Below are 26,085 nucleotides of genomic sequence, written 5' to 3' on the forward strand. Positions count from 1 at the left end.
CCCAGGTCTATTGTGGAAACTGTTCCTCCCTGCAACCAGCTCTGTATTTCCACAGTGAGATCTACACGTTCTTTCACACTGCTCAGTCCCTAGGTTTTGGTGTCTAACTGGGTGGAAATCTCTCACTCTGGTCCAAGCCCACGGCTTCATCATGCTCTCTGAATTCAGACCAGGGAGCGTAAGTTCAGTCACTCTCTAGAGTAGGCTCCTCGTGGTGGCTGTTTGCCTCCATGAGTAGAAAGTCTGGTCTGAAGCAAGGACATATGATGCCAACAGGCACAGAAAAGCAAGGATGTGTGGTGTGTGGGTCCAGGTCTTCCTGGAGGCCAGACCTGTCCTGGTGGGCATGGGCTTTGTGGACTCCCTGCCTCTGACTGCTCGCTACAAACCTGGACTTTTCACAGCTTCCACTGTGAAGCAAGGGAAAGAAGAGAGCAGAAGAGAGGGAGCAGCCATCCCACTCATCCCCCACTCGCTACTTGGGGGCCTCTGTGTCCTCGCCCTTGGGTGGGGCTGCCACTGTGGAGGTCGCCTTGAGGCTTCGCTTCCGCTTCTGCACGTTCTGCTCCGGGTGGAACAGGATGACGTAGGTCTTGGGCACATAGAGCATGCCAAGGGACACCGATGCACTCAGGCTCAAGGATACCGTCAGTGTGGTGGTTTGGATGTAGATCTGAGTCATGGAGGAAAGGACCAGGTGGGACTCGGCCCCATTCTCTCCCACCCCCCACCCCTGCATGAGTCTGTGTTCATTGGGTGAATGGAAAACACAACATACAAGCAAAGGCCCTGTGGCATGAAGAAGTGGTGGTCATGGCGTGGCTCTGGTGAAGGCAGAAAGGAGGACGATTGACAAGTGGACAAACGACCACAGGAAGTGAAGGATTCATTCATAGCGAGTGACACCTGGGGAAATGGTCCATATGCCTAAAAAGGGCTAGAGCATGTTAATGACTGAATGATCATGTTTTCAAAGGAAGAAATGAATAAACAGAGACTGAATAAGAAAGTGAGTGGATAAACAGATGATTGACAGGGCAAATAAACAAATGTTCTACTCTATGTGCAAATAAATGACTGAATAATGATCAAGCAAATGGACTGACAGATTAATGGATTGATAGGTACGAAGTATATGAAGAAGTAATTGAATAGAAACAAGTTAATGGATGGTAGAAGCATGGATAAACAAACAAAGGGAGACAGGACTCACTGAGCCAGCAGGGACACTGACAAACAAATGAGTGCATAAGTAAGTACATGAATGTATCAGCCAACAAGTAATCATTCACATGGGTGGTCCAGCTCTTGGGACAATTGAGCCCCTCCTTTGACAGGCAGGAAACAAAGGAGGCAGTGAAACCCAACAGGAGACCCCAGATTACCTTCTCAGCTGACTGTGCGGTACCAAAGAAGATAGGCACAAAAGCCAGCCAGATGATGCAGGTGGTGTACATGGTAAAGCCGATGGGCTTGGCCTCGTTGAAGGTCTCGGGCACGCCACGGGCCTTGATGGCATACACTGTGCATGTGACCATGAGCAGGAGGCTGTAGCCCAGGCAGCCAATGAGGGACAGATCTGACATGTCGCACTTGAGCACCCCTCTGGCCTGCTCCGGGTCCACTGTCCGTTGCTCTTCATAGTCGATTACGCTGTGTGGGGGCTGGGCCCCCAGCCATGCCATTACTCCCACCACCTGCAGGGGCAGACACGTATCAGGGACACACCCAGCCCGGCCATCTGGCAGGTTAGGGTCGCCTCGAGGCTCCTGGCCTACTGAGTGGGATGCTCAGGCCCAAGAGCCACAGTGACAGCAGGCAGAGGCCCTGGAATTGTGACCCTACACATATCTTGTCCATGCCAGCCTGGGGGAGGAGCTAGTGCATGCCCCATGGATTGAGGGCCAGATCCAGCAGAGATTTTCTCTCCTTACAGCCCTCCAGGTAGGCAGGACCATCTCCATTCTGCAGATGTGAAAACACTAGCTTGATCCTGTCTAGCAACATGGCAAACCTCGTTTTCGAGGACCTCCTTCCTTCTCCAGCTCCGGAGAACAGCCAAGCATAATGTAATGAAATCATGGCAGCTGCATGGTGAAGCTCAGGATGAGGCACTTAAATAGAGACTAATAAGAATGTGAGCTGCTACCAGGTGGTCTAGGAGGTTATCAAAGTCAAACACAAACACCTACAGGGAGGAGATGGAGTAGCAGATCCCTCACAGTGACAGGAGACATGACCTTGAGCCAAGAGAAGCCGGGGAACAGGAACTAAGCCACCTGCATAAAGGCAGGACCCTGGAAGGGCTGCCCTGTTCATGTGTGCAGATTGTTCACTGCAAAAGACTGTCTGATGTATGTATGTAGGAGGGGAGAAGGTGGGCTGAAATCTACCCAACATTCTAGTGTAGTGTTGTACCTAGGTAGTATGTACCTAGAGCAGGGCTCTGTGATCCTGGAAGATGGGATCCTTTTTAAAAAAATTTTTTTAATGTTATTTATTTTGAGAGAGAGAGAGAGTGTGTGTGTGTGTGAGCAGGGGAGGGGCAGAGAGAGGGAGAAACAGAATCCGAAGCAGGCTCCAGGCTCTGAACTTCAGCACAGAGCCNGCTTTTTAAAAAAAATTTTTTAATGTTATTTATTTTGAGAGAGAGAGTGTGTGTGTGTGTGAGCAGGGGAGGGGCAGAGAGAGGGAGAAACAGAATCCGAAGCAGGCTCCAGGCTCTGAACTTCAGCACAGAGCCCAACACAGGACTTGAACTCACAAACTGTGAGATCGTGACCTGAGCTGAAGTTGGACGCTCAACCGCCTGAGCCATCCAGGTGGCCCAAGAAGGGAGGCTTTTTAATAATTCATACACCCAGAAGAAGAATCTTTTTGTGATTCTCCCAAAGGCAGTAGCTCCATAAAAAAGGGACTAATAACACCCTACCCAATGTCCAGGAAAACAGCATGGAGGCTCCTCTTAGAACAAGGCTCTAGGTAGGGGAAAAAAGTTGCCTGTGAAAAACTAATACCCAAGGCCTATGATACACAGAAGCAGCAACCAAAATGGACCCCACCAATTTTGCAACACATATACTTGATAAGGAACTAGCATCCAGTACATGTAAAAACAAAAACAAAAACCCCTACAAAACAATAGAAAATGTGCGAAGTGTAGGAACAGGCACATCACAGAAGAGGAAACTCCAAAGGCCAGCTGCACTAGTAATTAAGTAAATGCAAATTAAAACAATGAGATGCCATTTTATGTCCACCATATTGGTAAATAACCTAGCAAAACTGAAGGTGTGCCTCTTTGAAAGGGTCCAGGATTTCTGGACAGTTGGGTATAATGTACAGAGTCTGCAGGCGAGCCAGGAGATACTAAATGTAGTCTAAGTATCTCTATCCTGGGGAAAGGGGCATCACAGGAGTTTCAAGGAGGGAAGTTGGGAGGTAAGAAGTCAGGGTGTGCTGGGCATTGTCATTCTGGCCCTGACAGGGGACACTCGGGCCCTGCTATCTACAGGAAGACGGCAACACCTTTCAGTCGTGGAGAATTGCCTGTGGGTCGGGAGGAATGTGCTATATGCAGAACTGGGTAGGGAGAAGGGCTTGCCTGCAGTGGAGAGTGTTTCATGTCTAAAGCAGGCTGAGCTGGGGCGCCTAGATGGCATCCAACTTTGGCTCAGGTCATAACCTCACAGTTCATGAGTTCAAGCCCTACGCTGGGCTCTGCGCTGACTCAGCCTGAAGTCTGCTTCAGAATTCTGTCTCTCTCTCTCTCTCTCTCTGTCCCATCCCCGTTTGGTTCTGTCTCTCTCACTCTCAAAAATAAATAAACCTTAAAAAAAAAAAAAGAAAAAGAAAAAGCAGGCTGAGCATAGACTCTCCACCTAGCCCTGAGAACTGGGCTGGCTCTACAATGTCACAATGTCACACACACACCTGTCTCTCAGTACCCTTTGCACAGAAAATATCCAGGGCCTCCAGATCATGAGAGTAACTTCCGCTGCTATCATGCTACTATCTTAGAGAAACCGCTGAAGGCTATCTGCTTTTGCTGCACATACAGCATGAAATTCTGGCCATTTATGGAGCTGGATGCCACGTTCCAGTGACATGGTTGGAGGTCGTGCTTCTCATCCAGGTTTTCCTAGTGACGGGGCATCAGGAACTCCCTTATGGAAACAGATTCTTTTTTTTTTTTTTCTTTTTCTTCTTTTTCTTGAGAAAGAACCCGTTCAGCGTACAGAAAATAATCTCATTGTTTTTACAGAAACGTTGCTGGATGCTCACACTCCCTGGCCTACTGACCCATTTTCCCTCCAGGACAGAGCCGGGGGTTGCAGGAGGGGGCAGGGAATGGGTGCTCTGAAATGAGCCCCGCATATGAGCAGAACAGCAGGGCCGTATTTCCTGTAGCCTTTTTTTTTCTTTCTTAATTTTTTTTTAAATTTTTAAAAATGTTTTATTTATTTCTAGGAGAGAGAGACAGCGTGAGCAGGGGAGGGTCAGAGAGAGAGGGAGTCACAGACTCTGAAACAGGCTCCAGGCTCTGAGCTGGCAGTCAGCACAGAGCCCGACGCGGGGCTCGAACCCACGAACCGCGAGATCATGACCTAAGCGAAAGTCGGACGCTTAACGACTAAGCCACCCAGGCGCCCCTTTTCTTTCTTAATTTTAACATAGGAGCCAAAATAGAAGAGTGATCATCCGAGTTCTTAGAGCGTTGGACAAGCCCACCAGCGCAGGTGCGATGCGCCCGCCGCGTGGCCCTGGGATTCCCACGACCCACCTGCACAGAGGTGAGGCTGAAGGTGATGACGAGCTGCGAAGTGGGGCTGATGAAGGGCGGCGGCGTGACGGAGCGCTTCCCCTGCTCGAAGATGCGGTAGATGCGGTTGGTCTTGGTGAGCAGGGCCGAGTAGCTGAGCGTGGTGCCCAGGCCGAGGAAGAGCCTGCGGGCGGCGCACACGGCCGCGCCGGGCTCGGCCACCATGAGGAAGGTGATGGCATAGATGAGGAAGATGCCGGTGAGCAGCACGTAGCTGAGCTCGCGGCCCGAGGCACGGACGATCGGCGTGTCGTTGTGCCGCACGAAGGTGGCCACCACGGTGGTGGTGGCCATGCTGCCCAGCACGGCCAGCAGGAGCGGCGGCGCGGCCCAGGGCGAGGACCAGGTCAGGCGCACGACGGGCGTGGGGCGGCAGCCCGTGTGGTTGCGCGTGGGCCGCATGTCCCCGGGGCAGGCCTCGCACGTGAACTCATCCACCTGGAAGCGGTAGCCGTCACAGGCCTCGCAGTGCCAGCAGCAGGGGACGCCCTTCACCATCTTTTTCCGCTCGCCGGGCCCACAGGGGAGGCTGCACTGGGACGCGGGCACCTCGTGGGGGTCTCCCGACCACTGGAGAGCTTCTACCTGCGGGCACAGGAGACGCGGGCCTGGGACTCCGTCCCGGGACGGTGCGCCCGCGCCCCTGCGCCCCGCGTCAGCGTGTCTGTGCCCACTCACGTCCAGCCTGAGGGTCTCTGCCCACTGGCCCACGGCCTGGTAGCCGCCGCTGCCCGCACTGCCGTTGGCCGCCTGGTACTGGAAGATGTCGTAGCGTCCGGGCGCATCCCCGTTCTCGTTGAACATCACGGGGGTCCCGGCGCTGCCTGGAGGGAGAGCCGGTTGTCCTCAGCTGTTTCCCCAGCTCATCCTGGAGAGGCCCAAGGCGCAGCCAGGATAAAGGAATCCCGTGCAAAGACGCACAGTGTCATCAGGGAAATGCAACTGAAAACTATAATAACAGGGGCGCCTGGGAGGCTCAGTCAGTTAAGCATCCAACTTGGGCTCAGGTTATGATCTCATAGTTCATTAGTTTGAGGCCCACCTCTGGTGCTCTGCTGGCAGCTCTTGGGTTTCTGTGTCTCCATCTCTCTCTGCCCCTCCCCCCCCACATGCTCTCTCTCTCTCTCTCTCTGTCTCTCAAAAATAAATAAACATTAAAAAAAAACCTACAATAAGAGATCTCTTCACAACCATGAGCATGGCCACTGTTCACACACCAGGAGTCGAATGAATAAACAAAATATCTATTTATGCTGGGACATTATTCAGCCTTAGAAAGGAAGGACATTCTGACACATGCTATGACCTGCTAAAGGACGTTATACTAAGTGAAGTGAGGCAGTCACACAAAAGGACAAATACTGCATGATGCCTCTTGTGGAACATACCTAGAGGAGGCAAAATCATAGAGACAGAATGTTAAATGGAGGTGGCCAGAGGCTGGCGAGGGTGATGAGGAGCTGTTCTTTAATGGGGACAGAATTTCAGCCTTGGAAGATAAAAAGAAGTTCTGGAGAATGATTGCTCCACAGTGTATGCGACTAAGCTGTACTCCTAAAGATGGTTAAGATGGTCAGTATGACACTATGTGCATGTTAACCACAATTTAAAAAGAAAAATGCAACGAGCACCTGGGTGGCTCAGTTGGTTAAGCGGCCCACTCTTGGATTCGGCTCAGGTCATCATCTGGCATTCTGTGAGTTCGAGCCCCACATCAGGCTCTGTGCTGACAATGTTCCTGTTTGAGATTCTCTCTCTCTCTCTCTCTGCCCCTCCCCCCACTTGCTCTCTTTGTCTCTCTTGAATAAATAAACTTAAAAAAAGAAAAAGAAAAAGGAAAGAGCCTTAACTAGCCAGGCAAAATGATGGGTTCAAGACTGGTACAAAGGTCTGAGTGTTGGCATGAGATTTGTAACGATTTGAACAATCAGCTTTTATTTCTTTTAATATTTTTTAAAAGTTTATTTATTTATTTTTGAGAGAGACACAGACAGCATGAGGGGAGCAGAGAGACAGAGATGGAGAGAATCCCAAGCAGACTCCATGATGTCAGCACAGAGCCCAAAGCGGGACTCAGTCTCACAAACCATGAGATCGTGACCTGAGCTGAAACCAAGAGTCAGATGCTTATCCAACTGAGCAACCCAGGCGCCCCTGGCTTTATTTCTTTTGGAAGCATGTTCTACCAGCTTGTAGAGCTGGTCTGCAATGATAGTAAGTTGTGCCATTTAGCAGAGAGAAGATGCTCAGTATTTGGTGGAATACGGTTTTTAATTTTATAAAGGATAGTAATGGACCAAGAAGTGTACCTCTCCGCACAAAACATGAGGGAAGCTTGAGTCCATTTGGGCCTTTTCAGACCTTATGGTGAGCCCTGCCTATGTGCCAGGCCCTCCGCTGGTACCAGGGGACACATCAGACTTGCACCTTGTGCTCCAGTAGTGCAGGGCTTAGCTGGGGTGGCCTTTGCAGGCCCAAGACTCAGAGTGGGCAGCCTGTCCACATTGCACACAATGCCTTTGCACAGTCTGCACTGTGCCCCATGCATGCCCAGAGCCCAGATGTCCCCAAGCTCTGTGCAATGGAGGGGAGAGTGCATGTGGCCCAATAAGGGTTCCAGGCAGGAGGGGTCACAGAAAAAGTTCCCCAACACCTGAATTTTGCAACTTGGGGCAAGAGGTGCTGAAGCCTGGGGCTGAGTGTTAAAAATTGGTTCCATAATTTGGCTCAAGCTTCTGGCAACGCCCAGTTCCGGGTGCCTCCACTGCACCATCCTGCCTCTCCCATCCCTTTGATCTGAGTCAACCTCAGTCCTGCAGAGAAATCCAACCCTGGGGGCTCTCCCTCCCTGTTGTTAGGAGACCTGGTTCCTGCTCACCATTGAAGCGGACTGCTCGAATATACTGCAGCAGCATCCGCCCATCAGTGGTCTCCATCGCAGGGCACAGGCCCATGAGCCCGGGGCAGAGCGCCTGGTGCATGCTGTGGAGGGCGTGGGCAATGGCGTACACAGCATCGATCACAAACTGCACCTTCCCCTCCTGCTCGTAGGTGGAGTCCCGGCCGATGCGTTCCTCGCCTGTCCTAGGGATGCCCAGAGGAAGTGTACCTGGCCCCCAGGCGCCCCACCCGGTCTCCCCCCTTCTCCCTCACCTCCCCTTGCCGCCCTGGGCAGCTCTCACCTGTGCATTTGCGAGCGGAGTCGTCGGACTGGGTACCTGAGCTGATGAGTTTGCAGTTGAAATTCTCTTCCCAGAACTCGGCAAACCAGATGTTCCGGCGGTTGTTCTCCAGGGAGCGGGTCATGAAGTACTGGTCAAATCCTGAGAGCGGGGAGAGAGAAGAATGGCGACCATCGGAACCAGGCGTGATTCTTCTGTGTCCCTTCATCACTTGGTCACCAGGCGTGATTCTTCTGTGTCCCTTCATCACTTGGTCACTTCGCAGCTAGGACTGGCCACGTGACTGACTTCTGGCCGGTGACTTCAGAGCGATCTGGGGACTCCAGGGTAGGATTTGCATCCCATTGTAAACTCAGAGCCTCACCGCATGACAGACTTTGAGGCTGCTCCTTCTTTCCTGGTTAAGATGCAGCTGTGAAGGCGTGATGGGTGGAGCTTCCGCAGCCACTTTGTGTTTAAGACACCTCAGTCACCAAGGCACATAGCAACATTGGAGGATGGTGGAACAGACGTGGGGACAGAGCTCAGGACTTTGAGAATGTCATTAACTCACCGGCCCAAACCCGAAGTGGCCTACTTTCAGACATCTTGTCTTGTGATGAAGTGCTTTTATTGCTAAAACTGCTCTCATCCTAATTTGTCAAAGGCAACCAAATGCACTCTAAGGGAAAGAAAGAGCGTGAGGGTGGGTGAACACCTACAAGAGGCTGAGAGCCCCTGAAAGTCAAGGCTCTCAGCCTTTACAAGGTTCTGTTCTTCATAAAATAGCCCTGCAGCACCTCACGAAGGTGTCTTCAGGTCAGTCTTTGGGAAAACTATCAATCCTGTTATATAGGGAACATCTCTGCTGGATTGTTCCAGACACACACAGGCGGGACAGTGCAGGAAGGGGGGGAGGCAGGCTGCATCATCTGATCAACAGGGCAATATGTTCCCATCCTCGGCTTTGCTTCCTCTCCTCCGACCCTCAAATTAGTGTGCCTTTTGCAGAACCAGCAACACCAGGAATGTAGGCATCGAATTAAAACGAAAACAGAAACAGAAAAAGCAAAACTAATTCTTCACTCTATGCAGTGGGGTGGGCTTTTCCTCCTCTACCAACTCAAACACTGCCTGGAGGGATGTATTCACAGAATCCTAGAATCTGGGGATCCCAGAAGGCCCATGGATCAGGATACAATTTTGCAGATGGGGAAACTGAGCCCCACCCCCAAGAGGGGGCAGTGGGGAAGGACAAGCAGGGGCGGGGGATGCGATGGGGGAGGGCATCCCGGCACTCACCATCTATGGAAGCCCTTTTGGGCAGGATGGTGATGGCCCCCACGGCCACATCCTCCAGGTTCAGGATGGGTGAGGTCTTGGCTCCCCAGCTGTCTGAGCCGACCCACAGGAAGTGACCCGTCAGGTTGGCCAGGCGTGCAGCCTCCAGGACCCTCCTGGTACGAATGGGGCGAGGGCGAGTGAGGGCCTGCAATCCTCCTCCAACTTACCTCAGGCCACTTCTTCTTCTTCTCTCTCCTCCTATCCCCTTCCAAGCCACTCAGCAGACCCTCCTTTATCAGGAAAAATGGGGTTTTGGGGGCTTAGGGCACCTGCTCTGGACTTCTCAGGTAGTCATGGTTGCGCCAGGCTCTGGCCCCAGGCCTGCCCTCTTGCTCTGTGCACAAAGCCCACTTCACACTGCCTGGAAGATGGTCTCCCATTTCTTGCAGAGCCCCCTGCAGGCTCTGAGCCACACAGGCCTCAGGGTAGGGTCCATGGCCACCTGCTAATATCCCCTGAACTGCCTCCCCTCCCGGGGCTCCTTGCCTGACAGCTCATTTTCTGCACTTAGATCTGCCCATAGGACTCTCTCCTATTTTGCATGATAAGAACAGACAGGCGTTTTTGTAGGTTTCCCTTGGCTCGTCTTGGAGCATCTCCACCCAAACCAGGCCTCATTCATTTCTGGGGGGCACCAGAAGAGAAATGGCAGAAGGAAGTGTGTAAGGGCAGGAGGGTGAGGGGGCCATCCAGAAGAGAGGGAGGAGAGGAGAGGGAAGGGAGGATGTGCAAGCTTGGGGGATGTGCAGGAAGAGGTGGCAGGGCCTTCAAGGAGAGCCTCTGATAAACCCGGTGATGGAACGTGCCAGCTGTCCCACCTGATATCATCCTCGTTGGCAAAGATGATGATGCCACGGGCATTGGGTGTTTCCATGAGTCTCTTGATCACCTTGTTGAATTCTCCTGGCTTTGGTTCCCTGGGAATCTTGATGGACTGGGCAATGCAGACTCCCCCTGGGTGTCGGGGATGCCAAAGTCACTCTTATTCCCACCCCCCACCCNAATGACTGTGGCAGGGGCTGGGCCCTCCAAAGGAAAGGGGCCCCTGCTCACAGGCCACCATCCACGCTCCCCACCATGTCTGATGGCCCATGGCTCACCCCTCTGCAGGCTCCTTGATGCCTTGGACCCCCACATCCAGCTCACCAGCCTCCCGGGAGATCTGCACAAAGGCCTCAACCCCACTCTCGCCATAGTTGCCCTCGGAGGCCAGCGTGGACACGTAGTTCCATCCCAGTGCCCTCACGATGTCCACCATGGCCTGGGCCTGGTAGGAGTCAGGTGGCACGACTCGGGAGAAGAAGTCGTAGCGCGTGGAGTCACTGAGCTCGGGGGCTGTGGATGCGTAGCTGATCTGGGGTATCTGGAAAGGGAAGGACATCTGGGCTATGGGTGGAGGGTCAGTGACCCTATGGGGAGGGAGGGCAAAAGGGATCTAGGAGGGGCGCCTGGGTGGCTTAGTTGGTTAAGCGTCCGACTTTCGCTTAGGTCATGATCTCGCAATTCTGGGTTCAAGCCCTGCGTGGGGCTCTGTGCTGACTGCCAGCTCGGAGCCTGGAGCCTGTTTCAGTCTGTGACTCCCTCTCTCTCTGACCCTCCCCTGCTCACGCTGTCTCTCTCTCCTAGAAATAAAATAAAAAACAAAACAGAAAAAAAGGGATCTAGGACAATGGTAGGGGCATGGAAGTTTGGGATTAGGGTTGGAATAGCCACATGGAGAGGCGTGAGGGTGTGGAGGCTTTTGAGAAACGGTCTGATGGAATATGGGAGGTGTGAGGGTCTAGGGGAGAGGGAAGGGCACGATATACAGTGGTGCAGGGCATGTCCAGGCAAAGGCAGGGTGGGGACCCAAGTCCAGCCTGCAGCTGATCCAGCTGCTGGGCGAAGACTGCATCTGAGAGGGAGTGGGGCCCCTCCCCTTCCCTAGGGGACAGCATATTTTCCTAATTCACACAAAGGGGCAGTCTGTGCAGGGGAGCGGCACCCCCAGGCAGGGTCAGAGCAAGTAGGGGAGCTAAGAAGGGATTCCAAGCTGTGTCTGGCCTTCTGGAGGGGCCTGCTTGGAAGTGGGTTTGTCTGTGTGCATTACAGTGATTGACAGCTGGGATCATGGGCTGAGCTGATCCAGGTTCTCCTGGGGGGCGGAAATAGCAAGTGTGAGAAGAGAGTGGAGAATGGTAGCGGAAGGCTGAGGAAGTCGGGATGAGGGAGGCTAACTAGAGAAGAGGGGTGAAGTGGGAGCTGGTGAAGGTCAGAAGACAGGGAAGGTTCTGGAAGGAGTGGGCCAGGCTGGTCTAGGGGAGACAGGGATGTCTGAAACAGGGCAGAAAGAAAGTACAGAGTGGAGTGGAGACAGTGTGAGAAGAGCAGGAGGGAGAGAGAAGGAAAGAGGGAAGGAGGAAGCTGGAAGAGAGAGACAGGGGGACAGAAAAAGAAAAACAAGAAGAACCACAAAGAAAGAGGGAAGGTCAGAGAAAAGGAGGCAGAGAAGGGCTGAGGGCAGTTAATGGACACTGGTCATACTACGGGGGCTCTAGACACTAAAGTTTAATCTTGAGAACAACCTCCCCATACAAGTTGAACCTCCTTAGGGAAATTAATCTAAAATGCCTGACTGCTGGGGCGTCTAGGTGGCTCAGTTGGTTAGGCATCCAACTCTTGGTTTCAGCTCAGGTCATGATCCCGTGGTTCGTGCGTCGAGCCTCACGTCTGGCTCTGTGCTGACAGCTCGGAACCTGCTTGGGATTTTATGTCTCCCTCTTTCTCTGCCCTTCCTCTGCTCGCTCTCTATCTTTCTTTCTCAGAATAAACAAACATTTAAAAATAAAACAAAATAGGGGCACCTGGGTGGCTCAGTCGGTTGAGCATCTGACTTTGGCTCAGGTCATGATCTCCCCGTTCGTGATTTTGAGCCCCCATGTGGGGCTCTGTGCTGACAGCTCAGAGCCTGGGGCCTGCTTTGGATTCTGTGTCTGTCTCTCTCTTTGCCCCTCCCCTGCTCATGCACGTGCGTGTGTGTTCTCTCTCTCTCTCTCTCTCAAATATAAATAAGCATAAAAAATTAAAAAAAATAATAAAATAAAACGCCACAGCACAGGAATACGAATATGGCCCAAACTCCATCTCTGCTCCTGGACCAGGAATTGCAAAACATCCCCCCAGGGAACCAAATCTGTCCCCTGGTTGCCTTTCATGCACCAGTGTCTTCATGCGTTTAAGTTTTGAATTGGTAAGAGGTGTCTAACAAGGTGTGGGGGTGGGGGGCGTTACCTCAGTCTGGGGCTGAGCTGGCAGCACCGGGCCCTGGGCTCAGGGGTCTTGCTTCACCCATCTACACCCCCAGCCTGGCCCCTGAAGACCCTTGAGTTTGAGATCTCTGCACTCAGGCTAGAGGGGCAGACACAGGGAAAGGGACAGAAACCAGAGCTCCAAGCAGGGCAGGGGAGAGAGCTACAAACACAGACAGACATGGGCAGGCGGGTGAGACAGACTCTCCTCACCACTACCCCTCCCCCCCAGCCACACACACATCCCGGGGAGCCACAGAATGCCTCTGGTGCCCACTAGAAGCTGTGTCAGTATGACAACGCAGCCATCCAGTGGGAACAGGGGTGGGTGGATTACACAGATGCAGATGACAGAGGAGGACCCGCTTAAAACCTCTACCCAGTGTGGTAGAAACAGAGGCCTCCCGTGGGAGAATCAGAGAAAGTCTCAAGAAACAGAAGTCCCCTCCCCCAGCCAGATGGAAGCAAAGCCTTCCTCTCTTCACATGAAGATGGAGGGACAGAGACACCCCTCCCCCACAGAACCCCAGTGAATGACCTCTACCAAACACCCCCACACGCTAATGACAAAGGCCCCCTAATCTCTTATTCCTATGCCCTTCCCCCTAATCACTGCCCCCCAGGCTTCAGAGAAGGGGCTGCTCCGCAATTAAGACAGTTCCCTAAAAATGAGGGAACTACACACCACCACCCTCCCCTACCCACCAGAGAGTGGCCAGAGGCGTGTCCTGGTCCCCCACCAGAAGGAGGGCCCTGGTTCCAGGAAAAACATGCACTCATCACTCAGAGCTGTCCCCAGGACCCGGGGGCGGGACCACCACACAAGATTGTGCAATATGTGCCCCAAATAAGGATACGCAAGCAAGTGACCAAGTAGAGGCTAAACCCCAGGCGACCCGGCTCTAGTCAATAGGGTCTCCAGGCAAAGGCTGCCTCCCCCTGTGGGAAGACGCGGCCTTGACCGCCCAGAAGGTAGATTTCTTTAATTCACACAAAGGGTTTTGTGTGCAGGTGGCGGAGCTGGCAGGGCAGCTGAGCAGACAAGGAAGCGGGGACGGGATGGGTTGATCTGGCTCGGGCTTGCTTCTACCCCCCAGGGCAGGGTTTCTTTGGAGCAGCGGTTGACGTCTGTGAATTTGAGTGATTTCTGCCTGGAGACTAGACATCAGCCACCCCGAGGGCAAGGACGGGACGAGGAGGCGAGTGCCCTCACCGCAAACAGGCGCAGCACGTTGGCGACCATGATGGAGACGGAGCTGGCCGACGCGCCGACGACAGCCACGACCCTCTCGGGGGGCGCGGCGCGCAGCGGAGGGACGCCTCCGGGGCAGCGCACGGCGCCCTCGTCGCCGTCGCCGCGGCCCTGAATCAGCGCCTGCACGAAGCTCAGCGCCTGCTCCAGCGCGTACGTGTCCCGCGAGCAGGTGTCCAGCAGCCGCGCGCCCAGGCGCACGCCGGGCAGCAGCTCGGGGTCGGCGTTCACGCGGTCCAGCGCGTACAGCATGGCCTCCAGCCGGTGCACGCCCTGCTCCTTCTTCAGCTGCCCGCACGCCCTGCCCTCTGAGCNGACCTATCTGAGCGCTTGGCAGAGGGAGAACCCCGGGTCGCGGGCAAGGGGAAGGAGCCCCGGGTCCTGGGGAGAGGGGAGGCGCGCAATAAATGTTGGCTGAGCCGGCTGGGGAAGAAATGGGATCAATTCGCCCAGCCCTCCCGGGCCCCCACCGCGCTCTCACACCGTCTGAATCTTAGCACACGGGTCCCCTCGCCCCACCGCTGTCTCCACCGCGCCAGCCTGCCCCTCCCCGACTGCCCTGGGCCTCTGTTCCTCAGGGACGCACCCCCAGCGCACAACTAGGCACCCACCCTCACCACACTCACCTGCGCCAACCAATGTCAGGATAGGGCTGTGACAGATGCACAGGGCCCAGAGCGAGAGAGGATTTAAGGATTCTGGGGGAAGGGATGAGGCCGCCCTGAGGGTGGAGACCCCTCCTGAGTATGGGGTGTGCGCAGAACTGACTCTCTGTATCACCTTTCCCTTCCTCTCCTACTCCCTGGGTCTGTTTTCCTCTCTTTGGATGTGTCTCACTCCAACCTCTCTCTGGCTGTCTTTGACACACACACACACTGTCCTTCTGTGTCTCTTTTTTTGTTTCTCTATCTCTCAGGCTCTCTTCTCCGCTAGCTGCCCTAACCCCTACCCCCCACCTTCTCTCTCCTCTGTCTCTGTCAATTTCTCTTTCTTTCTTTGTTCTTTTCCTCTCTTTCCTAGCCACCAGTGCCTTGGCTCCGGCTGCCTAAGGCACTCCTCCAAACCCTGCAGTACACTCGGGAATGGAGGGAGAAAGGAGCTGAATGAGCAAGAACGGGCAGGGAGGGACCATTAACATTAGCAAGAACTCTGCTTAACACACACACAACCACCTGACAAAGAGGAGACTTTTACCATCAGTGCTGTTTGGCAGATGGGAAAATAGAAACCTCAAGGAATTAAGTGACTCATCCAAGGTCACACGGTTGGTGTGGGTCAGCATCAGGATTTGCACCCAGCTTGGTATGAAACTACCAGCCCACACTGCCTTTGATGGGGGCCGGGGACAGTGCCAGCTCGCCCTGCAGCTCCTGCCCCGACCTCTTGCATCTGATGAAGGAACCCTAAAGAGCTGTTCTTTTGGTCAGGTCCAAGGCCTTCCTGGGCTCTGGGGTCTGAGCAGCTTTCTGTACCTGAACTTCCCCATCTCATGGTTGAGGGACAAGGTGAGGGGGCTTTAGCCTCAATAGACTTTTACCATCATCCCTGTCTGAGGCCCTGAATCTGGCTCTCTGATGGAGAGAGAGAGAGAGAGGGAGAGCACAAAGGGCAGCCTGGAGACAGGTGGTGAGCTCCCAGCCCCAGGGATTTGCAGGCTCATCCCATGGGGCATGAGCCGGCTTGGGCTCCATTAGTCAGGATGGATTAGGATCTGGGGATGCAGGGATTTGGGCAAAGCTGGAAGAGGGAATGAGCAGAGGCCATGTCACCCTTCTCCCTTCCCCCACCACATTCAAGGGCTCTGCCAGTCTTTTTCCAGAGCCATCCGGGCACCTGTCCTTGGCAGAGGCTGGGAGTCAGAAGGCCTGGATCTGGCTCTGCCTTTGCCCATTTTACAGCTTGGGAAGGATGGAGCATTTCACTGAGGCAAAGCCCCAAGCTTGACATTGCAAAGGGCCATACAAACTGGGTGTTTGCGGTGGCTGGGCCAGGCTCACAAGTCCCTTTATAGCCCTTCTGTGCTCAGGACAAGACAGACAAGGCCACAGCTGGTGTCACAAAGCAGGTTCTGGAATCACAGGGTCAGAGCATCCCACTGGCTCTAGAATCCAGGATGGACCATCAATAACTGGGGCGGGTCCCTCACAGTGGCACAGAGGGAGGCGAGAGGGTCTGCGCCCAGACCTCTGCAGGTGGGAGTGGGTGGGCTCCAGGCTCTGGGCAAGACATGGCTCTGAGGATGAGGAAGGTGAAGGTGTCATGTCTGGAGCACCTGGGAGGAGGGAGTAGCATTCCCTGGGAATGTCAGGACCCGGACTGGGGCAGAACAGGTCTGTGGAGGTCAGAAGTCGAGAGTTCAGTTTGGGACACAGGAAAGCCGAGGATCTCATTCAGTTGGTTGGATTTGTGAGTCTGGAATTGAGGGAAGAAGTCAGGGTGGGAGATAGAGCTGAGACACCATCAGTGAGTATTCAAAGCCACGGATGGATGAGCTCACCTGGGCAGAGGATATGGACAGGGGGTGAGGATGGAGCCCTAGGTTCCCCTAACATTAGGAGGGAAAATAGAAGAGGGGAGACTTAGGAGGGGGTGGCCAAGAAACCAGGCTTGAGGAAGAAGGGAAAATCCATTATAATTAATTCAGCCTCATGCAGTGGCAAACGGTCATTGTTCACCTTGCACAGATGACACAATGGAGCCAGAGAGGTACAGTGACTCCCCCAAGGCCACACAGCACAGGAGACAAGGGGCTGTTCAGACAACCATGGTAAAATCTCAACAATTTTACTTCAGACTAAATTATGAAGTTCCATAATTCCAGCTCCAGCTATTTCAATTGACAAAATTAAATGGAATTTAAAGCTCAGGGCTGCTGCTTTCAGTATGTTGGAAGATTTTATATTTATATTTGTATTTACTTATATTTATTTATTTAGGCTAGCCTTCCAATTTAATAACCAGATGACTTTCATTGCAAAATTCATTTAAAAACTATAGGTGCGTCTGGATGGCTCAGTCAGTTAAGCATCTGACTTCAGCTCAGGTCATGATCTTGAGGTTTGTGAGTTCGAGCCCCGCGTCAGGCTCTGTGCTGACACCTCAGAGCCTGGAGCCTGCTTCAGATTCTGTGTCTCCTTCTCTCTCTGCCCCTCTCCCGCTAACACTCTCTCTCTCTCTCTCAAAATAAATAAACACTAGGGGCGCCTGGGTGGCTCAGTCAGTCAAGCTTCGAGCTTCAGCTTGGGTCATGATCTCACAGTCCATGAGTTCGAGCCTCTGCGTCAACAGCTCAGAGCCTGAAGTCTGCTTGGGATTCTGTGTCTTCTTCTCCCTCTTCGCCTCCCCTGCTCACACTCTCTCTTTCTGTCTCTCTCAAAAATAAACATTAAAAATTCTTTAAAAAATAATAAACATTAAAAAATTTAAGACTATATGTCTGCGGGTTGATTTAATGTCTAGCTTCAAAGTTTCTGATACCTGGTTTGGGTTGCTATACATATTCTACCTTCCCCTTTGTTGAAAGAATGGGGGACGTGGTTTGTGTGAGAAACGGCATGTCTGGCATGGTCTCTGATTCGAGGATGTTTGAAAGGCATGGTTGTCTGTACCTAAGGACACCCCCCTGAGCCCTCCCTGAATGTCTTGTGTGGGCGTGTGTGCCTTTAGAAGCCTCCCATCCCATTGCAGACCTGGCCCAGCCTCCCCACCCGACCCCCTCCCAAATCCTTATATACAAATGCTCCTCACAGCATTATTCATAAGAGACAAAAGTTAGAAACAACGCAAAAATCCATCGAGGGGTGCCTGAATAAACACATTATGTTATATTCATGCAATGGAATATTCTTCATCACAAAAGGAATGAAGTACTGACACATGCTACAATGTGGATTAACTTCAAAGACATTATTCTAAATGAGAGAAACTAAATGAAACTAAATGAAAGGTGACATGCTACATAGCTGCATTTGCATGAAATATCCAAAATAGGTAAATTCACAGAGACAGAAAGCACACATTTGTGGTTGCTGAGCGCTGATTGGTGGGGGGAGGAACTGCTTAATGGGTGCAGAGTTTTCTTGGGGCACCTGGGTGGCTCAGTCAGTTGAGCATCTGACTTTTGAGTTCAGCTCAGGTCATGTGACCCTGATCCCAGGGTCATGTGATCAAGCCCCATGTCAGGCTCCATGCTAAGCATGAAGCCTGCTTAGGATTCTCCCTCTCTTTCCCTCTGCCCCTCTCCCTGCTTGTGTTCTCTCTCTGTCTCAAATAAAAAAAAAAATTAAGAGAGTTTTCTTTGGAGATGACTCAGATGTTTTGAAACTATATAGAGGTGGTGGTTGCCCAGCACTGTGAATGACCTGTAACTATTATCAGTGGAAAACAACTCAATCCAGATAAGACTGCTAATGGATGGACCAGACCCTTCAGGGTCACTGTATTAAGAACCATGACCAGCGGACATCCTTGCTGAGGACAAAGCAAATATAAAATGGGTGGTGGAAGAAGGTAGTTATGAGTACTGGCTATGACCTTATGACCAGTTATACAAATAAGGGTTGAAATTATCATGAGTTCATTTTTTGTGGTATGAACATGTCTGTTTATAAAGCTTTGTTTTCTTCCTTCTTATTCCCTTAACATATAAAAGAGGACTTGTTGACTTTATATCATAGTATTTAAGTATTTTTTACTTTTTACCATTGTATTTTAGGGACGGATACCAAGGAGAAGGTATTCATCACTTAAGGACGTTACCTCTTCTTCTGGGGGAGAGGTGAGCACATTTTTGGTTTGCAGGATGTATCATGTTTGGTAGACAGAAGTATGATCTTGATATTATCTTTATTTGAAGATTAAGTATGGCTTAAAGGGATGCAAATGGGTGCCAGGTTAACAAGGGGTGGATTTGTGATGGTTAATATTATATGCCAACTTGGGTGGGTCAAACATTCTGGATGTTTCTGTGAGGGTATGTTTTGGAGGAGATTCAAATTGGTGGACTTAAAGTGAAGCACATTCTCCTCCATAATGAAGGCCTGAACAGAACAAAAGGCTGACCAGCAGATGGCCTTCACACTTGAAATGCAACATTGGCTCTTCCTCAGTCTTCAGCCTACTGATCCACTCTACAGATTTTTGACTTGTCAGTCTGCATAGCTGTGTGAGCCATTCCTTAAAGTAAATCTTTCTTTCTCAGTCTCTCTCACTCTCTCTCTCTCTCTCTCTAAACACACACACACATTAGTTCTGTTTTTGTGGAGAACCCTGACTAATACTGTTACAGGATCTGGTCTGGATCACCCAGTGGAGGAACCAAGCAGCACTCAGAGATCTCGGAAGGGAGGACGTTTATTTTACACCGGTGGGCTCAGAGGAGATCATTCCCCAGAGGTCTGAGCGCAGAGCATTAGCAGAGGGAACAATTTATAGCCAGTTACTTCCGCATTCCTCACTAATCAGGGACAGGCGTTTTCTATTAGTCCTGTCGGCCATCTTATAACAGATGTTCCCTATCAATACAATATGTTTCCGATTTTCTTGTGCATATACCTAGGAGCAGAATTGTTGGATCATATAATTCCATATTTAATGTTCCTTTTTAAAATTAATTTTTAAAAAATGTTTATTCATTTTGGAGAAAGAGAAAGTGAGAGCGGGGGAGGGAGATACAGAAAAAAAAAAAAAAAGAAAGGTGCAGGGAGCCTGAGTGGCTCAGTTGGTTAAGCGTCCAACTTCGGCTCAGGTCATGATCTCATGGTTCGTGGGTTCAAGCCCCACATCGGGCTCTGTGCAGTCAGCCTGTCAGCGAGAAGCCTGCTTTAGATCCTCCGTCCCTTCTCTCTCTGCCTCTACTTCACCTGTGCTCTCCCCAAAATAAATATTTTAAAAAAAGGTGAAAGAACCTTGGAGAAAGGGAATACGATGAAGAGTTCATGTCACTGAGTTATGACGGCCACACAAAAGCATTTCAGAGTGAGAGCAGGTGGCCACACTGAGCTCAGATGACAGTGGTGTCAGGGACAGTCTATTCCCAGGGGGATGCTTTCAGCTCTATCGGCTTACCTGCACTCAGAACCTCTTACCTGAAGTATAAAATATTAATGTTCTGGGGAAAAACATCTCAGATGAATCAAGAAATCTTCCACAGGGGGTGGGCCACCCTATGAGCCACAGGAGGTCTGGGGGGCTCATCAGTTAAGTGTCTGACTCTTGATTTCAGCTCAGGTCATGATATCGTGGTTTGTGAGTTCGAGTCCCACATCAGGCTCTGTGCTGACAGATTCTTGGGATTCTCTTTCTCCCTCTCTCTCTGCCCTTCCCCTGCTCTTGTGCTGTCAGGCATACTCTCTCTCTGTCTCTCTCAAAATAAATAAATAAACATGGAAAAAAAACCCCACTGCATTGATCCGCAATACAAAATCATGTGTTGTAACACAACACATTTCTTCACCAAAAATTGTCAGAGCAGAAAAAGAAAAGCTTTCACTGTTCATTTTATGCGGCTGAAACATAGCTAGAACAAGAAATACAATTTTCAGCCAAACTAAGGAGCAGGGACACCAAAATCCTAGTCAAAACATTTGTGAACAGAAATATTTAAAAACATCCCAGAAATGCACTTTAGCAGATTAACAGCTTAAAATTTATTAATGTAATTCACTGCATTAACAGATTAAAGAAAAATAAACCATGATTATCTAAATGGATGCAGAGACAGCATTTGATAACATCCAATATTCATTCATGATTTTAAAAACTTAGTAATCTAGGGATCTTCTTTAGCCTGAAGGAGCTAGCTACCAGGAGCCGACAGAAAATATTGTACACGGTGATGAGTCATTTGGGGTATTGATTTCCTTTAAAATCAGAACAAGACAGTAATTCCAATGATCATTCCCTCTAGGGTGCATTAGTCAGTGCAAGAAAAAACAAGCATGACGGAATTAAAAATACACTCATCATTTGCAGATATGATGAACTACTGTAGTATTAGGTGTCCTGCAGAGAAACAGAATATATATATTCTTATGTGTAGTCTGAGGCCTCACAGCTAGTAGTGCCCATGGCATAAGTTCCAGACAGAAGGCCAGGAGACTTGAGATCCAAAAAGAGCTGATGTTTCAATTCGAGTCCAACAGCAAAAGACCAATATTCCAGCTCAGTGAAGTCAGAAACTCCCTCCTGGGAGGGTCAGCCTTTTGGTTCTCTTCAGCCCTTCTACTGATTGGATGCGGACCACCTACATCACAGAGGGCAATCTGCTTTACTCAGTCACCAGTTCAAATATGAATCTCATCTGGAGGCACTTCCACAGACATACTCAGAATAATGTTTGGCCAGATATCTGGGTACCCTGTGGCCCAGTCAAGTTGACATACAAAATTAAACATCACCAACATCACCCATTGTCAGCTTGACACCAATATGCATTTCCCTAAGCCATACTTAAGCTCCATATAAAGGCAATAACAAGGTCATACTTCCACCTACCATGATACAACTATCTTGCATGTCACCAAAAACTCCCTAACCACTTCCCCAGAAGAGGAGGTAATGGTTTTATTTTTATTTTAAAAAATGTTTGCTTATTTGTTTATCTATTAAACTTTTTTTTAACATTTATTTATTTTTGAGAGACAGAGCACAAGCGGGGGAGGGGCAGAGAGAGAATGAGGCAGAGAATCCGAAGCAGGCCCCAGGCTCCGAGCTGTCAGCACAGAGCCCGACGCGCGGCTTGAACCCACAAACCGTGAGGCCATGACCGAGCTGAAGTTGGAAACTTAGCTGACTAAGCCACCCAGACACCCCAATTTATCTATCTATTTAATATATTTTTTTAGGGACAATGAAAGGGGCCACATGTGATATTGGTCGATGTAGGTTTTTTTTTTAAGTTTATTTATTATTTTGAGAGAATGTATAAGTTGGGGAGATGCAGAGAGAGAGAGGGAGAGAGAGAATCTCAAGTAGGTTCTGTGCTGTTAGCACAGAGCCCCTACACCGAGTTTGATCTTATGAACTTCAAGATCATGACCTGAGCTGAGATCAAGAGCCTGACACTTAACCGACTGAACCACCCACACACCCCACATCCTCTAATTTAAATGCCACTCAGAGCCTACAGATGGAGTCCTGGGAAAACCAGCAGAAGCCAGCTACAGGGGAGAATGCATACCAGAATCAGCTGTCCCAGATCTCTATCTGTAGTACCTGGTAGATACAAAATTTCACACTGTCCTTTACCTTCCCAAATCCAGGGCATTGGTTATCGATCTTTGGGAATGGCTCTGGATCTTACGAAGATAATATCTTTTGCACCCTCTCCCAGGTCCAAGGAGTTGTTGAAGGCTGCCAGCAATATTTACTGCTTGCCCAGGCTGAAAACTGACAAGGTATTTAAAAGGACTTAATAACTCTATGATCAGAAATTTGGCCAAATTGGAAGCTGACATTCAAAGCCTGATAGAGACATTTTTAGGCTTTTCGCCCTAAGAAAATAGAAAATAATGCAGTTGGGTGGGTGAGCCAACTTATGACGTCATTTAGGTTACATGGCAATTCTTGGGGGGAGTTGAAAGCAACTGTATTTTCTTTTAATTTTCTAAAAAAGTTTATTTATTATAACTTTTATAGAGAGAGAAAGAGAATCCAAAGCAGGCTCCGCACTGTCAGCACAGAGTCCAACATGGGTCTTGAACTCACTAACTGAGAGTTGAAGTCGGACACTTAACCGACTCTGGGAGCCACCCAGAGGCCTTGTAAACAACTGTCTTTACCTCACAAATCCTTGCAAAGCTGGCGATACAGCTCCAGAGGCATTTCAAAGTTCACCTCTCCCTTTGTACCCATCCCCAAACCTGCCCTATTTATCTTAATAGGCGTGTAACTTGCATTCTTTCCCTGTGCCCTTGAGAGGTAAAGATCAAAGCACAAACTTGGGGGGCACCTGGGTGGCTCAGTTGGTTAAGCGTCCGATTTCGGCTCAGGTCATGATCTCGTGTTTCTTGGGTTTGAGCCCTTCATTGAGCTCTGTGCTGGCAGCTCAGAGCCTGGAGCCTGCTTCAGATTCTGTGTCCCCCTCTCTCTCTGACCCTCCCCTGCTCACGCTGTCTCTCTCTCTCTCTCAGATATAAATAAAACATTTTAAAAATTAAAAAAAAAAAGAAAAAGTGCAAGCTTGGGGAAGGTAATTCTTATCAGAAGAAAAATAAATGGAGGGAAAATTCACTCGAAACAGCGTTAGCCATCTGAGCAGGTGGCTTTGACTTATTCCATCTGCCAGAAAAACAGTAAGATCCAACTTCTTTTATAACCAGTAAAACAGAAGCTCGAAAATCTGTTTATGTCTGTCTGCATGTTTATGTGTGTCTCTATACGTGTGTTGTAGTTGTGCGAAATTTTTTACCTCCGGATGATATTACTAAAGTTAATTTGTATTAGATTTGTCTTTGAATGATTAAATACATAACCACTGCATGTAAACTTCATAGTCATAAAAACTCTCAAAAATATAATAGAAACTCAACCACAGGAATTTGAGGTTTGCGTGATCTGGGAAAAATATTCGGTGTTAAAGCTAGTTTCAGTTTGTTGGTTTATTCAAAACAGGTATGTCTTTTGGGTTATCAATATTAAATATAAAACTTTTATTGTACCTGAGTTTACTAACCAATAACTTATTTCTTATACGATCTGTCAGGAAGAAAAATAGTGTGAGGGTAATGGCTGACTTTGTCTAATTTTTTAATTTTTTAAAATGTTTATTTATTTTTGAGAGAGACACACACACACAGAGTGCAAGTCAGGGAGGGAAAGAGAGAGAGAGAGAGAGAGAGTGAGATACAGAATCCAAAGCAGTCTCCAGGCTCCACGCTGCAGCACAAAGCCCGACATGGGGCTCGAACTCGTGAACTGTGAGATCATAACCAGGGCTGAAGTCGGACGCTCAACCGACTGAGCCACCCAGGTGCCCCTGCAAATTTTTATTATGAATGAATGTTGAATTTCGTGACACTTTTGCATCTATGTACAGGACTATGTGATTTTCCCCTTTGATCTTTTAAGATGGGTGATTACATTAATTGCTTTTCCCCCAGGTGTTCTTTTTCTGTATATCAGGTTTTTTGAAGCCTAACTTACCTACAGTAAAATACACCCTTTTTAGATATACAGTTTGTTGTATTTTGTCAAATACATAGTCACGTCACCACCAGAAAAATAGGGGCGCCTGGGTGGCTCAGTCAGTTAAGCCTCTGACTCTATCTTGGCTCAGGTCATGATTTCGTGGTTCATGAATTTGAGTGCTGCATTGGCTCTGCGATGATAGAGCCTGCGTGGAATTCTCTCTCTCTCTCTGCTCCTACCCCACTCATGTTCTCTCTTTCTCAAAATAAATAAATAAACTTAAAAATAAAACTACAGAACATTCACGTCACCATAAGAACTTTTCTTGTGCTTCTTTACAGTCAATCCTTTCCTCCTATTACCTCCTGCATGAGAGAGCAACTGATTTGACTTCTGTCCCTTACAGTTTTGCCTTTTCTTGTATATTATATTTAAAGAAGCACACAAGGGGCTCCTGGGTGGTTCAGTCGGTAGAGCACACGACTGACTCTTGATCTTGGAGTTGTAAGTTCAAGCCCCATGTTGGGTGTAGAGATTGAAAATAAGATCTTGGGAAAAAAAAAAAAGTTCCCTAGATAGAAAATTCTGTTGGTTGCAAATAAAGGTAGTGTACTTCTTTCTTACCAATCTAGAAATTTTTCTTTTTCTTGCTGAATAGCACCGACTAGAATTTTCACTAAAATAATGAATAGAGACAAACATCCCTGCATATTTCCTGATCTCAGAGGGAAAAACATTTCCACTTTTACCACCGATTATATTAACTGTAAAACCTACCACTGACATGGTCTACTGCTAGCAGATGAAAAAGCACCATTCTATTTCTAGTTTGAAGAGAGTTTTAAATCAGGAATGGATATTGGATTTTCCAAATGCCTTTTTTGTGCCTTGACCTGAAAACCATCGAAGCACTAAGCTTAGACAATTGTACCGGTGTCCTTTGTTGCCTCATGTCTTGTGTCTAGAAAATATTATTTCTTATATTTTGCCTGTGTTTGTTATTGATGTTTTTCTGTTTTCAGATGGGAGGGTAATTCCAGTCTTTTTTGCTGTGTCTTAGCCAGAAGCAGAAGTACAGATTTTTACAGCATTGGATGCATTTCAATCACTGTAGTTTTTACTCTTTTTGATGCTCAAATTGTTCCATCTTTGTCCAGCTGAATCCCTGCAAGGTTGGCTCCTGTGTCCTTTTTTTTTTTTCAACCTTTCTTTATTTTTGAGAGAGAGACACACACAGAGTGCAAGTAGGGGAGGGGCAGAGAGAGAGGGAGACCCAGAATCCAAAGCAGGCTCCAGGCTCTGAGCCATCAGCACAAAGCCTGATGAGGAGCTCCAACCCGCAAACCGTGAGATCATGACCAGAGCTAAAGTCAGACGCTTAACCGACTGAGTCACCCACATGTCCTGGCTCCTGTGTGTCCTTTTGATATGACCCAATAATCTTGGATAGCTTCCCTGCCTTGGGTACCAGGCTTCTCTTGCATATTCCCTGCCTTGTCCTTGTGATCAGCCATTTCTCTAAAGGAACCCTTTCCCATTAAAGGGTAACTAAGAGACCCTAATTTATTTTATTGCCATTGGGTTGTTATTTCTTCTAGGCCTTGGAGTAGATAGAGATAGGAGAAAAATCGGGGGGGAGGGGAAGAACCACAATTTGATTCCTGTTATTTTCAATGCATATGTTAGACAACAGGTTTTTCCACTTAACTTCTTTGAAATAATATATTTTTAATTCTTTAAATTAGATTGTAGTGTGGCTACAGACTCCGGTCAGGATAGTGGAACAGGACCCACAGCCCTGCTCTCCGTCATCCAGCTCAGGGAGTTTCTCTTCCTTCCCCACTCATCTAGTCTGTGTCCTGAGCCTTGGCTCCAGCCTCTGCTCAGGGTGGAAGTGTAGACCCAGGGTGCCGGGATGTTCTAGGTGGGGAGGACAGCGGGGTTTTGCATGAAGCCACCTTGTTCCCCAGGGTATGAGCCCCCACTCACCAGCACTGCCTGAACCTTCTGGCCCAAGGGACTTTCCGTTTTTGCAGTCTTGGGCCTGACACCTCGGGAGATAATGCCAGCTCAGTGTTGAGTGTCTTGGGG

The 26,085-nt window shown here is 49.5% G+C and overlaps 1 protein-coding gene and 1 long non-coding RNA gene across 2 annotated transcripts; one reads left to right on the top strand and one right to left on the bottom strand.

Annotated features, from left to right (window-relative positions):
- Positions 1-475: 475 nt before the first annotated feature.
- On the bottom strand, positions 476-14,172 carry GRM6 (glutamate metabotropic receptor 6). Its single transcript, XM_077746251.1, has 10 exons — positions 13,828-14,172; positions 10,474-10,690; positions 10,146-10,281; positions 9,286-9,440; positions 8,005-8,145; positions 7,701-7,901; positions 5,501-5,646; positions 4,784-5,407; positions 1,386-1,697; positions 476-673 (listed from the first exon to the last, which is right to left on the bottom strand). The coding sequence occupies exons 1-10, from the start codon at positions 14,116-14,118 to the stop codon at positions 476-478; spliced, it is 2,421 nt and encodes an 806-aa protein (XP_077602377.1). The 5' UTR covers positions 14,119-14,172.
- A 1,820-nt stretch (positions 14,173-15,992) lies between these two features.
- LOC144216822 (uncharacterized) lies at positions 15,993-17,294 on the top strand. Its single transcript, XR_013330767.1, has 3 exons — positions 15,993-16,058; positions 16,551-16,633; positions 17,065-17,294. It is a non-coding gene; the product is annotated as an uncharacterized LOC144216822 (long non-coding RNA).
- The last annotated feature ends 8,791 nt before the right edge of the window (positions 17,295-26,085 follow it).

The sequence above is a fragment of the Crocuta crocuta genome, unplaced genomic scaffold, assembly GCF_008692635.1.
Source record: "Crocuta crocuta isolate KB4526 unplaced genomic scaffold, BGI_CrCroc_1.0 scaffold218, whole genome shotgun sequence".
NCBI classification, from domain to species: Eukaryota; Metazoa; Chordata; class Mammalia; order Carnivora; family Hyaenidae; genus Crocuta; species Crocuta crocuta.

Bases quoted from the DNA above. Each gene is read 5' to 3' on its own strand.
- GRM6 (XM_077746251.1), bottom strand. From the start codon at position 14,118: ATGCTGTACGCGCTGGACCGCGTGAACGCCGACCCCGAGCTGCTGCCC. The intron at 5,408-5,500 runs GTGAGTGGGCAC...CTGTGCCCGCAG, and splicing joins CAGAGACCCTCAGGCTGGAC to GTAGAAGCTCTCCAGTGGTC. The intron at 674-1,385 runs GTAATCTGGGGT...TCCATGACTCAG, and splicing joins CCGCACAGTCAGCTGAGAAG to ATCTACATCCAAACCACCAC.